Genomic DNA, 16601 nt, shown 5'->3' with positions numbered 1-16601 from the left:
TGACCTCAAACAGGAGAGGAGAAAAGAGGAAGAGGAGGGATTAATTGAGACAGGGCATAAAAAAAAGACAAGAGGAAAACGGAAAAAGATCCATCCATCATCCAAGCAGTGTTGAGAGTATATAAATAGCAAGATCTGTTCAGAGTTATTACTGAGCCAACGCTTCCATTGTGGTACTTCATTTATTAGGACTTTGCACAGATCAATACAGCAGACATATACACCCTGTACTGTTGACAACATAATCTCATCATTATAAATTTGGCTTGGGTCGTCTGTAACATGAGCAATTGCTATGCTTATCTGAGATGACAAGGGCTGAGAGAAAGAAAAGAAATCCTAAAAATGAAGGCAAAGACCAAGAGCTCTGGGTCTTTTTTTTACTTAACAATGCTAAGAGCGCTAGATAATGAAAAACAGTAAGTCAGTACCAAACAGAGCAAAAATCAATAAGAAACGGAGCAAACCAGCCATTGATCTGAATGCTAAAGGACCCAAAAAGATTTCTTGCTAAGACATAAACCCAGCAAGGGACCAATTCAGTACATCTGTGTGGTACAACAGACAAAGATAAGACTGGTGAAATAAAAAAAAAATTTCAATATGCCATTAGCACTTAGCCTTGCCACTGCTACCACTAAGAACAGAGACCGTCAAGGTTTGACAACAAATCTTGTGCTCCCACCACTTAGTGGCTCTTTGTTTAGGCAATAGGATCTAAGAGTGTGGGACCATTCGCCTCTATTTCCATCAACACTCCAACACACAGCCGCTTCTCGATTTCTCTCATGCATACTCAGGGCTATAGACACGGGGGTCAGATTTCAAGCTGCGCGATAGATATAGGCAGCAACAGAAAAGAACGGGAGGATCGCTCTCATTTCAGTTTCACAATCTCTCACACACACCATGCACAAATTCAGATAGGACTGCACGCAAATTGCGAGGGAAATCGTAATTTCCTATTTGTAACTGGCCAGTAATGTACTCCTGTGATTGCACGCGGGAGAGGGAGTCATTTTATAACAGCTTGTTTTGACATGCAGTTAGGTTAAATTATAGCAAATGAGATGGTATGCATGATATATGCCTCCAAACAATTAATCACATTACTGATGAAGCTGAAGAAGAGCTGAACTGTAAAAGGCAAGGACAAGGAGAGAGAGCGAGAGATTCAGGCAGAGGGGGATAAATCATTTCTCTTATACTAATGAGATAGAAGGTGAGAACAGTTTCACATAACTCATTCTTTGAGCTACGTGTTGTTTCTACAGCACATGCCTGGGGGGCACAGTGAAAGAAGATGTGGCAGAAATAAAAGCTCTCTCAGGCTGGACCGGAGCCAAGGCACAGCAGAGCGGGCTCTACTTTGTTTGACTTTGAGAGCGTTTGATTTACAGCAAGGAGACCCAGTTGTTGGCAGTTCAAAGAATACATCACCATGCTCTGTACACCTAGGCGACCCCTTGTGTGTCGTGCATTTTGTTGCACGTTAATGTGTGGTCATTCCTTTCTGAGTCTGTCTTCAGTTCCATCTAAGGCCCACCTGTGACTTAAAAAGCCGAGTGTGAGGATGCCGGCAGGGATCCAGAGCCTACGGGGGACAGGCGGCCCCAACAGCGAAGACCATTTCGCTGTGGGGAAACCAGCAAGACCTGTGCTTCAGAGCTCTGCTGGTGGTAGCACAGGTGCGAGGTTGTGCGCACACAACCTGTATTTCTGCGTGTCCGCGCAGAAATACAGGCAGACGCGTGGCAGTTGAATCACAGATTCCTTTGCTGTGAAGGTTATGTTTTGTTTTCTCGTCTCTACAGCCTCTCGTAATCAAAGATTGGTTTCTTTTGCCCAACTTGCTTGCAGCACAATGCCAGCAACAACAAACTGAGTGGTAGCATGTGGATTTTTTTTTTTTTTTGACAAATTCTTATTTTTTTCTCAGGGAACATCTTAAATTATGCAGAACAACAACAACAACAACAAAAAAAAAACATTACAGTGGATGTATTCTCAGGTACAAAACGCTGAGATGTATCCTGTGTAGGAGTGCACCTGCAGCATAACAGAAATACGGTATCAACAAGGTCTGGCAAACAAGAGAGTGCTGGACAAGACAGCATCCAGAAATAAAGAAAGAAGTGTGCTTGGCATCAAGGAATAGTAAATAGTGGCATAAAACTTTTCCAGTCTCTCAGTTAAATGCAAGTCAAGCAAAACGGTGCTGAATTAGGCATAAAAATCTTCATCGTCCTCTTCCCCTCTGTCTCTAACACAGCTAGGCATACACCAGCACACAATAAGAGAGCAAGCATTCACTGACAAGCCGCAGTTTTATTATCAAGCTCATGTCATCTACAATTGGCTGTTTCCTACTGAGCCAAGAAAATTGGTAAATGTGTCCGGTCAATCTGGCTATCATGAAGGGTGACTTGTGTGCTCATTTCCTGTGTCTTTCATTACGCTACCAAAAAAATAAATAAAAATTCCTTTGTTGGCCTGCATTGCCAGGTTGGGAGGTCTGTTAAACTAATGAAATTATGCAGCACAGCTAAGCGCGGAGTCCATATGGAGAGCGCTTCCTCTGCATCCAGTGGGTCACCAACAAACCAGTCCATATCTGTCTACAGCATGTGAAGTTTGTTTTTAGTTACAAGGGGAAATCGTAAGTAGTGGTAAGCGAAGTATGGAGTCAACGGATAAATTATTTAGAATGGTTACTGGGATTTTTGAAAACGGGAAATAAATAAAACATTCCTTTCTAAAGCTGCGTTAAATCTCAAACAAACTTTCAGTCTCCTTATAATATCTGTTTATGTAATGAATGTGGGAAGATAAAAGACACGGGTGATGCACATTGCAATCAGACCTAATTTTCTGCTTTCCATCTTCCATAAAACTTAAATACAATTCCCACATAGGAGAGTGGAAACTGATTGGCTATTTGAGAGGCTACTACACTGCCCTCTGTCCCTCTCTCTTCTTCTCTCACTGCCTCATAATCTCTCAAATAAGCACTCAAATTCTGCCTACACCAGTTAGCGAGCATCTTCTTGTTCCCCACTTTCTCTGAGTTCAGCTATCCTCATTTCCTCCGGTTCATAAACAAGTAGCCTGAGACCTCTGATGTTTATTGTGACATCTTCTGCTTTAGCTCTGATTTGTTAAACATCATGATTTATTAATGAACGAGGATGCAAATATAGCTTTATACTCTGCTTTGCACAGCCGCTGCCGCGTCTAACCACTGTGAAGGCATCTATACGGAAACAAGCCCTTTCTCAACGATGACGATTAAACACTAGCGACGGTTGCAAATAAAATAAAAATATACATATTATCCAAACTTGTGTGTTCTGGGAAAAGAGATAAAATAACTTGGAGTTATTCCCCAGAGCAACACTCTTTGGTTTGACTGCACTTCCTCCCAGTTGTATCTATCATATCAGCTTTGGGTAGCATGAAGAGACATAAAAGTGCTTATTAATAATTTAATACTTCATCGTGGTGTGTTATGTACAGTAGGGGCAGGTTTATTTGAAGAAATACAAAAATAAACCCCAAGGCAAGATAATATTTCTTTTTGTACAGTCGAGCTCAAATAAAACATATCTGTCTTAGAGACTTAGTAGGCCCACAAGGGGACAAATAAACACAAATTGCAAAAGGTTTCTCGAAGTGTTTCTCATTTGCCATAACTGCCTACACATTTTATTGTTATACTGCAAAACCTGACAGCAGGTTTGAATATATACATGTTTACTAAACTTACTCTGTAGGAAGCTCCAGACCAAAGGAGTTATCGAAAGATGAAAGGAGAAAAAAAATGAAATAAAGAGTGCTTTTCTATTCATTGGCTCAGTAGCTACTGAAGTGTGGGAGCAATTTCAATACAATATACCACTGAGGCTTGGATAAGACTTTTTGGTTGAATCCTTAAAAACAGACCTACATGTGTGTGTGTGTGTGTGTGTGTGTGTGCATATGTGTGTGTGTGTGTGTGTGTGTCTTGGAGGAAGGGTGTTTCAAGGTTCGGACAAACGCAACATTGTCACGCTCATAAAAGAGAGGGGCTCTGTCACGGAGCCTGCCAGCTAAAGGCTTAAATCACATGCCTGGAATACACAATGACACTACACCCACACACAAACACACACAATCTCCCTAAATTATGCAGAGTAAGACCATCCCTCGAAGCATACCATTCTCAACATCTGCTCCAGTTAAAATGATGGCATGCATATTCTCAACCTAAACAGATCAAAAGAGTGAAAAATCTAAAGCAGAGTAAATGGGCAACTTTAATGGTCACAATCGCATCACTCAAAAGTTCCTTTTCCTGCCACACATACACATATGTGTGTATGTGGGGACACATAACAAATATTTATGTGTAAATATTGCAGTCCATGATTCCTGAACCCTGAGGAGGAATTTCGCTACAGACTGGCTTTATTACTCTGATTCCATTCAGAGGACATTCCTTACATGAACCATCAATATCATGGATTCACAATTCAGTGAATGTCAATCAGACCTGTAGCAGAGGAATGCTGTAAGAAGCGGCTGCTTTTGAAAAACCTGCTATAGCTGATGATTCCACATATATCCTTTCTTGATAGAGGAGAACTCTTTTAATAAACTGACGAGTGACAAGTCAGTAGATACTGGAGCCCTGCTTTTCTTGCCACTCTCATGTCAATGCGACCCCACAAAAGGCAGAATACCGCCACCTACAGACAGCTTTTACTGCCTTTTTTTTACAGAGCCACTCATATCTTATTAACAAGACTAATGTCTCACAGACATAACATTAAGTTTTTTTAATACAAGAACTAATACACAAGCTTATATCAGTGCCGCATCTTCTGTTTGACAAACCAGAGTTTTCAAATTTGGTCACAATAAAGACTTAAAAAGGAGAGCCTCTAAACAAGTCAGTAAGTGACTTCCAGTTTGGTGAATCTGAATCCATTTCCAGTCACTTTTAGCGCAGGCTCTGTTAAGCAAAAATATTACAGTCCATTCATCCTGAACCCCGAGGAATTTTGCTACAGACTAGTTTTATTATTGATTCCATACAGAGTAATTTCCTTTTACGCCTAAAGCGGAATTAGGCTTCGCTGTATATCATCCATCTCTTCTTGGGAATTCTGTTTACAAATGACAATATTCTCCACTATGTAATGTCCTTGCATGGTGATGAGGATAATAAGGAAAGTGGAGCTTTGCTGAATTCTTTATATCATTCATGTATTCAAGCTAAACACCATCTCACCCCCTCTCCTAGTGCAAATATTATTTGTGTAAACCAGCTCTACAGATGAAGACCACACATCGCGGGCAGTTAATGTTGCTCCACAATACACAGATGAAGCCAGCACCACAAAGGTGCCCTTGTGAAGAGGTGATATGTTCATCCGGTTTATTCATCTATTCATTTGTTTTTCCTACGCAGCCACAGCACTGTGGCAACCATAGTGACAGATAGACCGAGAGGCCTTGGATCGATAAAAGGGAAATTCTGTCTTTGTTTCCTGACATTTTTACCATAGACACTTTCCTGACTCAGGTTACTTACTGTCCATGCAAATGGAGTGAAGGTAGGAGGAAGGAGGAGGGAAGAAATTGATACCTTTCTGTACAGCTTCTGAAGAAACTTAATGCCTCAGGCCATCTCCCTCAACACAGGTTTCTATTGAATAATACAATAAAGCACCCATGCATTGAAGGGTCCTTCCATAAACAAGGCACTATAGAATGTGTTGATCCCTCTTGTTTTTTTGATGTTTTATTTTTGCCTTTAACAGTTAGGCAGAAAAACACACATAAACAAGTGTAAGACAGCCTAATGCAGTCCAATTCATCACGAGTAGATTAGCAGGGAAACTGTCTGTGGAATGGACCAGCAATTATTTTCTTCTTCATAATAGGAAGCATTAACAGTCTTTGTGCTGACCTCTGGCCTTCATAGCCAGTTCATAATAGAAGGAGGGCAAAGAATGTGAGACAGAACAACAGACATTTGCCTTCTTTCCTGGTGGAAATATGTCACTTCTGATCGCAATCATCGTCCCAAACACCATCGGGGAACAAGCAAACAGCGTAACCTAGACTATGATGGTTGAAGTCCCAGAGGATAAGTGGAGATAATAAGCATAACTGGTTTTAAATTGCACCTGTTTATTTTTTATATATATAGTGCTCTAAGATTACATCTGTTCTGAATAAGAAGTAGATGAACATAATAAATATGGGGAATAAATTTGTGCTATATTTGGGGAATGTAAATCAAGGCCTTTATCAAATAGCAAAAATAATTAACCCAGATAATAGAAACAATACCCATCAAAACTACATTTAGAAGGGACAGATATCAACCAAAACTAGAACAATAGTAAGAAAACAAGACACTGGTTAACTTTACTGTGACTGCCCATTAGGTGTTGTGGAATACACCACTGGCTTAAGCTGGGTTTAATCCTTGTCGACCACGACAGACCTTTAATGGGCTTAAGGCCAAAGACTCTGAGAACTTATCACGTTGGAGGCTTATGTACCCTACTACTTGGCACAAAGACGTATAAAGTAGTCAAGAAAATAAGTACAATCTCCTTATCGCCAGGAATTAAAACCACTAGAATAAGTATGAAAGGAACTGTAAAATATCATGACATACTAAATAGTTATTGATTAGAAATAGTTTCCTCTTCATATAAGCTGTTGTTTTAACCACCTAAATGCATTACATACTAAATACATAGTTGTGTTTTTTTGTAGATAATTCTTTAGTAATTTAAATTGGCATTAGGCCTAAGAAATAGGGCCTATTTTATAGCCAGATAGCAATTATAGGACAATATAATATTTTAGTTTCTGGGACAAATAGCTTTCTCCTACAAGAACAGAAAACTTTAAAGGGAAATAAAAACAACTGCACAGAGGCTGACCTGAAAAAAAAAAAAAAAAAAGATAAAAGTTGTCACATATTTCCGGGACAACAGATTTGCGTTGATGTCATCGGCTCTGTTCTATGTGAGCACCAGAATGGCAGTTTAATCCTTCTAATGCTCACCCCTCCCTTGCATCTTTTTTTTTTTCTATCACTGCTCCTGGGTCGCTCTGCCACTGTCTGTCCTTGTCTTTTTTGGTTTTTTTCATTTAAAGAAACAAAAGTAAGTGCTGATGTGGGAAATGGGAGCTTTGTGCACCTTGTGATGTAAAAACGATGGTACCACAGTGAAGGAGAAGAATGCAATTTCTCTTACCTGTATGATGGACATGCGGTTAGTAGGTGTGTCTGTAGTGCTGGTGACTGGGCCTGTGAAGCTGGTGTGGCATCCCACGTGGCTTTGGGGCACGCTGAGGTTATTGGCAGTGGGTTTGAGGTACATGACCTCTGACCTTGGTGAGCTGAGTGGCAGGCGTGTCTGATAGTCAAAGTACATGGGAGAGGTGGCCAGGGAAGGGCTGCTTACCACATTCATCACATTCATGGCATCCCGCTCCTCCACTTCGCTTTGCACCAGCATGATGTCGTTCTTGTTTATCTTCTTCTTCTTGCCTTTACCCAGCTGTGGGTGCGAGTACTCTGCAATGCGACAATTATAAGTACGAATTTCCTTGTTCTCCCGCTTGCACTTGATTGCTATGGTCACCATGGCAGCTAGAAGCATGATAGATATGATGCTCAGAGTCACAATAAGAGGCAGTGACATGTCCCAGTTTTGATTGTCTTTCATGTGTGGTAGTCCATCTGGAGGACGCCCGTTGGAGGCCTTGACAATGAGTCTTGCAGCGGCAGTTAGAGTTGGCTTGCCGTGGTCTGATACACGAATGATCAACTCAACAATGGGACTTACATCATCCCAGAAAGGGTGAGCGGTTCGCACCTCCCCAGTGACAGGATCAATCTCAAAGAGGTGTTCTTCGTTGCCATCTGATATTTCATAGGTGAGTCTTCCGCTCTCGCCATAGTCGTTATCTACTGCTCTCACTGTGGTAACAATGTAGCCAACGCCAACATTTCGTGGAACGTGGATTTCAGCTGTGTCATTCTGGAGAAGTGGCAGAACTATGACAGGGATGTTGTCGTTGACGTCTAAGACACTAATGCGCACAGTAGCATTGCTCTCTAAGTGTGGAGATCCTGCATCTTTAGCAAGAACTTTGAAGTCAAAATACTTTATTTGCTCATAGTTAAAAGATCTTACAGCATAGATGGCTCCGTTAGCGGCATTTACATTAACATAGGTGTTGACATCACCCCCACTCACGTTGGAGTTGATAATACTGTAGTACACAGTGCCATTCTGGCCTAGGTCTGGGTCGTGTGCAAGAACTGAACCCAGGTACTCCCCAGGGATGTTGTTCTCAGGAATTTGAAGTAGGTAGACTGACTTGGTGAAGCGAGGAACATTATCGTTCTCGTCAAGAATCTTCACCGTAAAAGATTTTGTGGAGTTTAAAGGAGGACTGCCATTGTCTTTGGCTACAATAGTAACGTTGTATTCATCCTGCACCTCTCTGTCCAGGGGCCTGTCTGTAACCACTGTGTAGAAGTTATCATAGTTCTCCTCGAGTTTAAAGGGGACATTACCCAACACCCTGCACTGGAGCTGCCCATTTCTTCCAGAGTCCTTGTCTGTGACACGGACCAGAGCAATGACAGTGCCTGGGGGTGCTGCTTCACTGATGGCTCCCTGTCTCACAGACACAAAGCCTATAGATGGCCAGTTATCATTCCTGTCAAGCACTTTAACGGTGACTTTACAGTGGCCCGGGATTGGATTGGGACCTAGATCTTTCGCCTGAACGTCAATCTCGATAACTGAGCTCTCTTCATAGTCAATTTCCCCCTGAATCTTTATGACCCCTGTTCTAGAATCTATTGAGAATAGCTCACGGATTCTCTCAGGGGCATAGCCACTAAACGAATAGACTACTTGACCATTGTTTCCTTCATCAGGGTCTGTAGCATTTAAATCAATTAAGACTTTTCCAGGAGGTGAATTTTCAGGAATTTCTACAACGTATGAAGATTGATCAAATACTGGACTGTTATCGTTGGAATCTATAACTTTAACATTTATCTGCATTGTACCTGATCTAGAATATTCTCCACCATCAGTGGCTGACAAAATGAGAGTGTGATGGCTTCGTTCTTCTCTGTCCAGTGGACGCTGAATGACTAATTCTGGGAATTTGGTCCCATCCCCTCGGGATTTTACCTCCAACGAAAAGAGATTGTAGTCATCGCGAGTTATTTGATACGTTTTTAGGCCATTTTCCCCTGCATCAGGGTCATGTGCGCTGGTCAGAGGAAAGCGTGTCCCTGGCACTGCATTTTCAGAAATGTCGATGTCAATTTGATCAGAAGGAAAAACGGGTGAGTTGTCATTGATGTCCTGAATATCTATTTTTATCATGCATATCTCCTTGTCATTGGCAAACACCTCCATGGAGAGCTGGCACTTGGGGTTTCTCTTACACAATGTTTCCCTGTCGATGCGCTGCTTTGTGTACAGCAGTCCGCTTTGGGGGTCCACGTCGATAAGATGTGGGGCTGAGTTCTCCAACACCCTAAAGTTGGCTTTCTTACCCTGTCCTCCCTGCCCGATCTGTTCAAGTCCAAGCCTGGCATCTTTGGCAATGTTCCCAATCACTGTTCCTGGTCCCTGTTCCTCTGGGACAGAGTAATTCAAGTTTTTCAATGTCAAGGCTTGAGCCCACAACAGGAGGAAAAAGAAAATAGAAAGATGCATCTCCACTCAGTAAAAGCTGCTCAAATCGGTGCAGTGATTATTCTACCTGTGACCTGTTGATATTCTGTTCAGATTTGATACTTCTATCACGACGGATAAAGAAAAGAGTCCAGTTCATCATGTGATGTCTTGACATTTGTCGCTTGTAGATTGTCTTTGCTTTGTTGCTTTCTCTCCTCAGCAAGCAATCTGTGGTACTGAACGCCTAATTTATATTCAGCTGAGCACCCAGACTCATCTTAACAATAATCGAGATCCAGACTCCAACAGAATAGTCATTGTAAGTGTTCACTCATATCACCTAAGAAAGGAAAAGGAGAAAAGAAAAAAAAAAAACATGTTATGTGAAAATCAATTAGTAAATCGAATAAAAACAAAATGAGCTACAAGCCACCCTGCCAGAGAGAAATCAGATGAAATCAGATTCACTGCCAAGCCAAAAATGAGACACAGCTCATGTGTAATTCATCTACACAATTATGAGAGAAGATTGTTAATTGGTTAACCTTGGAAGGCGCTCAGCCCCATAAATACACGGGCAGCAAGTATTCTCCTGCAGCCCATACATAACAAAATCCAAGATTCTGCAGGCAGTTTCAAATCTATATGTGGTGTGCATGCATCATCTGACCCCGGAGAGATAATGACCCATACATTTGTTGAGGGTGCTGACTGAAGTGTAACAGGGCAACTTTAATAATGCGGTAACGCCGCAGGCGTAAAACTGAGGATGGCCTATTGTAAGGGCTATTTGAAGGAGTGAATATAAAATGATCGTCTTACGCGCATTAACAAATCCGCATAATCCGGATATTTAAAATGAGCCTTATAAAAAGTCAGAAATGAGCTGCCAACATCTCAGCACTGCCGTTTAATTCTCTCCACTGCTGCTCTCTGTTTCCTCAACTCTGCTTCTCTCTAACGCTCAACAGTCCTTGAGAGAAGCTGTTGCGTCCGCATGTACGGGAAAAGGTTATGGAATAACACCGGTTTGAGAATGAGCAACAGTGAGAGCTTCAGGTGGAAAATCACGAAAGCGGATAAGACACAAAGAATATATATATATATAAAAAAACACAATCTTACCACGGGAGAAACTGTTCCGCTAGTTCAAAAGGGTAACAGTAAAAAAAAAAATCAAAACAGTCAATTCCAGCGCGATGAAGAGATTGTTTAATTTCCACTTCACTAAAGGTACCACCCGTATCCTTCTTCTCCTCCGTGAAGTAGGAAAGCCACAAGCCTCCGATGCACACGCACTCTACAGTACAGCGCAGTAGAAATAAAAAAAAAAGTGCTCCAAAGTATGACTGTAATGTCAATGAGCTGAAGTCCTCTCTCCTGTCTGATTAGGATGCAGCGGCTCGCCTTCTGCCTGCAGTGAGTCACTGTTCTTCAGGATGGAAAACTGTTGTCAAAATTACTGTGTGGAAGAAAGAAAGAACAAAAAAAGAAGATTCCAGATGTGTGGAAAGGTAGCCGATATCCACGGTGGACATTTAAAGGGCGATCGGTGTTCTCTCCCCACGTCCGAGACAGCTCAGAGTTACTGATTCCCGTAGTGGCATTTTGTCCTTGTGCGTCGTCCCCCCGTCAAAGTGCGCAAAGACAGACGGACAGCTGCTGTGTAAGTGGTCAGCAACAATGCCGCATTTTAGGATAAGTCCCCATGCTGCTGTCAGAGAAAATTTTGATTTTTTTTTTTTTTTTAACTACTCAAGCCAAGTCATCACTTACTATTTTCAGCACGTAACACAGCCCTAAGCACAGCAAGCGCTTCCTCTCACTGACTGGACTCCGGACACCGCATGGTGCATTAAACATTGTCGCTACTCCTGTGGCAGCCAATGAATTTGAAGAGGTGGGAAGAGAAGGAGGGATTCAAAAGCCGCCGTGGGTACAGACTACAAATGATTGGTGGGTCTTAGTTCACCGGTGGCGGATCTGTCTTTTTTCAAATATCACACTTCATTGTTGTGCGGGGCTACAATAAAGGAAACGGTGCGTTGAGCACGGTCACCAACGGATGTGCCGAGGCCAAACCCAAGTGGTTTGAAATTTCAGTTAGACTGGGAGGAAGAGAAACAGACCAGTGAATTCCCTTCCCCGCTAACTGAATAAATAATAGCCACGTCTCCTTTTTAAAATGAGTGGCATAGTTTAAAAAAAAAAAAAACATTGTCATTTAAATACAAACAAACGGATTCTGTTGGGTTATTTTTGTACATGCAAAAGTATTTATAGCATTTAAAGGTATCCTATTTTGTACAATCAGAAAGTGTAATATGTTTGGATTTTATGTAATAGAGCATACAGATGTAGACTTTTTAAGAAATCTGAAAAGTGTGGTGTGCATTTGCATTCCCCTTCTCAATATACAGCAGAATGTTTTACCCCTTGGTATTAGCAAAACAACTGCGGAGCATACTGAAAGGGTTCCATTTGTGAACAACAGATTTTTTTATTCATTTATTTTTAGTCTTGAAACATTTTCAATTTGATTTTGGTTTGAACTTTCACTTTCTTTGCAACACATGGGTGTGGTTTGATTTCTAAGCCATTAAGCCATTTCTCTGACTATTTATTTTAGGTCATTTTCTCCTGAATGGTTAACATCTTGGAGAGTTTTGCAGCCTCTAACAGGTTGTCCTTCAGGATTGCCTTGTATTTAGGTCCCTCCATCTTCCAATCAATTCTGATCAGTCTCCCCCTCTCTCTGTTCCAGAAAAAAATAAAATAAATTCAGCATGATGTTGCCACCACCATGTGTCACAATAGTGATATTTTAGTCCATAAAATGCATTAATCGGATTGAATGTACAGTATTTGGGTTAAATAATGCAAATGTATCATTTATATGGGCACAATTTCATTTAACTTGATCATGATGTGTTTATGTGCCCCGGGACTTATTCAAAAAAGAAGCATGCATGTCTGCGCAGAGCATAAAGACAAACGCAGTAAGCACTTGTGTTTGTTTTGGGTTTTCTGAGTGCCCAAAATGGACCTGAACCATAAAAAAAGGTTAAGACTTTACTGCACTCCTAAATTAAGCTACAGGCTAAGCATATGCTTATGGTCTTCCAGTGTCACAGGACGAGAGAATGGGAGGCAATTAACATCCTTCAAAGTTTTAACCATAGCAGGTCAGTTTTAGACCAGCTTTGCTTTCCCACTAGTTGATATAGCCGCGACATGCGCAGTCAAGTCAGTTTGCCACAATCAGATAGACATCAACAGAAGAAGTGTATACATGCACCGCATTTTGAATATCAATCACTAGAAGCCATCACTTTCATTTGGATTACAATTTAATTCCTATTGTGCTGAATCCGATGTTAGATATCATATTTTTATTTCAATTGGCAGGTTATACCAATTAGATATGAGAAAGAGGGAGAGGGAGAGAGAAGGGGACTGAGCCGTCTCCACGGTTTTGCCCTTTTGGCACTGCACAGCCGGCCCGGTCCCATCCTGCTCCCTGGCCTGGTATAATCTCACAACTTCCTAGTCTGCATCAGTTGTACAGAATCAAATATCTCAAAGTTTTCAAGTTGATCTGGAGGATGAATCTGCACTCTGAAAAGGCACTTGTAATGCCAGTGTAGCACAGTCACAGATTTTAATGGTAAATGTAAATAACATTTCTCCAATTGAACTGATCAGAAGTCACCAAGACTGTGAATGAGGGGATTTTCCACATCTGGCTGGGAAATCTCACAAGCCTTAGTGGTAGTTCAACAGTACCAAATGTGGGTTCAGTTCTGAGAGAACACTTAGATGAGAATTTTTTTTAGTTAAAGGTAACGCTGAGATAATTATTTTCCTCAGCTTCTTTGCTGACAAGCGCGTACAGAAGGAGCTAGACGGGATAACCAAGAAACTATTCTGCAGACACAACAGTCAGCTGAGGCCATACTTTCAGTCAATAGGCAGTGCTGAGGACAAGACTGTCGCAAAAATGTATAAATATAACCGACACCTGTAAGAGAAGCGGCATTTCAAGATTAGTGATCTTATATAATAATAAATTATTATGGGTCTGTTTGGAAGAGCGGTTTTTGTTAAAAATTTAAATGTTGATTAAATATTGTACAAAAGTAAGAATGTCTGCTTTTGTAACAAAACAAATACTTAAAATGAATCAAAGTATCAACAATAAATCATTTGGAAAGCAAAATGATTTATCGTGCAAAACGTTCCTAATGCCAATTCTTGCTAAAATATGGGGTAAATAAATGATAAGAGCCATTTGGGAGTGGCTCTTCTTTGGGAGCCAAGTTATAAGAACCGGGTCCCTGAAAGGAGTCAGACTTTCCATCTCTAGTTCAGGGTGATGTGCCAATTTACTTTTCTGCCATAGGACAAAAAATTAAGTTATGGTGTCATCCTATCATGTTTGTTGTGCCCCCTGAATGTCTTGTGGCAAAATGTAAATATCTTATCTTTTTTTTTTTTTTTTTTTCTTTTTTTTTTGAATAATGGCTTTCTTCTTGCCAGTCTTCGATAAAGGCCAGATTTATGGAATGTATTTTTATTTGCACTGTGAATTTTTTCCATATTTTATTTTTCATTGGCAGATAATAGATTGGACAACTTTATTAGTGACTTTATTTGTGCCCTTCTTTGTCATCAAAAAGCCAAAACCCTGAGTCCTCCACAGAACACCTTTATTGCTTTATTTATACTGAGATTAGCGTCTTCATATTTATATATACTCTATTTACTAATTAGCTCAATTGTAAATGCAGCAGTTTGTGCTGGATATAACTTAAGGGTTTCCCAGAAGCAGAGACTGAATACAGATGTGTCAAACTTTTCAGATTTTTTTTTTAAATAGAAAGCCATGGGTATTTTTCTTTCCATAAGTCTGTCACATGAAATCACACTAAAATACTTAGAAGTTTATTTTGATGACATCTGGAAAGGTACAAAGGGCATCAACACTTTTGCAAGGCACTGTAACCATTACACACTTTTTTTTCTGTATATAACACAAGAACACATGGTAACGTCAGTAGTCTTTAGGCATTTCTTGAAACTGCTGCAAAAAGAAGTGTTTAATAAGGTGTGAGAAAGAAAGTAAAAAAAACAGTTTGAAAAAGAAGTGTTTGGAATATTGCATAGACTACATATTGGCAGTGTGCTCATATATAAGGCATTTTTCTACATGAACTCAAGAATGCCTGGAGAATGTATGCAAGGAATTAGGTAGAGTTTCACCAAAGGTGTTGTTCACGCATTCACTTCACAGTGGGACATTCTCCACTGGGGAGGCGTTCTCACAACAGAATACTCTGCAGGCTGGTGCTGTGGGGTAGCACACAGAGACCACAACATGATGGAGAAACCTGTGCAGCAGGAAAAAAAAAATGCAGTTGTATATTTACAGCATGTTCGTAATGACAGATGCAGCTCCCCATGTCTCTGTTGTGATGAGTACTGATATCATCCCCACATGAATTTTCAGCTGTAATAATGGTAAAAAAAAAAGAAAAGAAAAAAAAGAAAGACTATTCTCCTTCCAGGGTCCACTGTTTTACATATAGTATAATATCTATCCCTATCAGGGTCTGACATTACTGAAATCATATTTCAAGTGACAAAAAATACAATGTATTCTACACTGTCATGTATCTAAATGGAAAGCACAAGAAAATCCAGTAATGCATCATTGTTCAATAGCTTGTTGGACAATCTTTAGCTGCAATAATTTACAGTAATAATTTTCTTTGTTTACTAGGCTCATACACTGTTATGACAAATTTTAGTCCACCTGCCTTTACACTACTATTCTGATTAGAGAAAAGCTATAATATTTTAGATGGATTGAGATCTGGACTTTTATTTGGTAAGAGGATCTGGTCTTTCCTGCAATGCAAGCCCAAATAATCACCCTTTGCTTTGTTACTAAGTTTTATATATTTTCAGTAATTAAGTTCATTTATGTTGGTCGAAACGGGGGAAAGCCTGCCTCGTGTGTTCTTTTTAGGAACTGCAACTTAGCAATCTTTTGTTGTTTTTAAGCAAAACTTTATTGAACAGCAGTAGCAGTCAAGGAGACAGTTTGGCGTCCGCATCCACTTTGTGATGTCCGGTTCAAGTGAAAATCTGCAGACATCTTTCGTTCATGGCTGTATTGCTGGTATGTACTGCACGAGTAATTATGTGGGATTGTTTCTGTGCTCGATGTAGCTTCCTAAAGTGGTATTTGACTGCAAAATAAGTTTTCTTTGTTGTGTAATTTAACCGCGAGTTGAGAAATTACTTAAGATGGCGTCGGTAGCCTAGATGTATACATATAGATGTTCAGCATAAATTCAGTATAAAAGTTCAATTTATTCAGCACATATTCATATATTTATTGTATTCTTTTTTTCAGTTTTACCCTTTTGATTGTTAATAAACCTGCTGACAACGGTCTTCGGTCTTCTGAGTTTTGATAAAAGAAAGGTGTTAGCTACCTTTTGCATCAGACCAGTAACGGCACGCCCTTCATATATGATAGTCGGCGTTAGGAGTTTGGATGATTTTTCACCAAGCATGCGGTATATTGAGGTCATCTCTTCTTTGATCCCACCGGTTCAATATACATTGCTGAAGGACTTGTGTTTCTTTACAAACCTGGTTTGTGAAGCCTTATTATGTTTGATTTTCTCCTTTCAGACAAGCTTTACTCTGTGTTATTTTTAATTTTGTCATGAACTACATTAATGCACTGAATGTAGGAATAGTTTGATGTGCCTGTTTAAGTCCAAACATATATCTATTAATTAATTCAGTCATCAATCAAATGATGCTTATTGCTTAATTTATTACCTAAAAAGATGTTTGACAAAGCTT

General features: G+C 40.3%; 1 protein-coding gene across 3 annotated transcripts in view; it reads right to left on the bottom strand.

Annotated features, from left to right (window-relative positions):
- pcdh17 (protocadherin 17) overlaps positions 1-11833 on the bottom strand; it is a 64300-nt gene extending 52467 nt beyond the window's left edge. Inside the window, exons 1-3 of one of the 3 annotated variants that reach the window (XM_015046874.1) lie at positions 11496-11831; positions 10845-11433; positions 7263-10059 (exon numbers count right to left, since the gene is read on the bottom strand). In XM_015046874.1, coding sequence (XP_014902360.1) covers positions 7263-9758 — 2496 coding nt within the window. In that variant the 5' untranslated portion in view covers positions 9759-10059; positions 10845-11433; positions 11496-11831. Of the gene's footprint in view, positions 1-7262; positions 10060-10844 lie in introns of all 3 variants that reach the window. The other 2 variants (XM_015046875.1, XM_015046876.1) reach the window with 2 other exon arrangements.
- Positions 11834-16601: the final 4768 nt, after the last annotated feature.

Source organism: Poecilia latipinna, unplaced genomic scaffold (genome assembly GCF_001443285.1).
Source record: "Poecilia latipinna isolate Pla-1442-1.1 unplaced genomic scaffold, P_latipinna-1.0 Scaffold796, whole genome shotgun sequence".
NCBI classification, from domain to species: domain Eukaryota; kingdom Metazoa; phylum Chordata; class Actinopteri; order Cyprinodontiformes; family Poeciliidae; genus Poecilia; species Poecilia latipinna.
The sequence above is the reverse complement of the archived record's forward strand: the minus strand, read 5'-3'. Positions and strand labels throughout refer to the sequence as shown.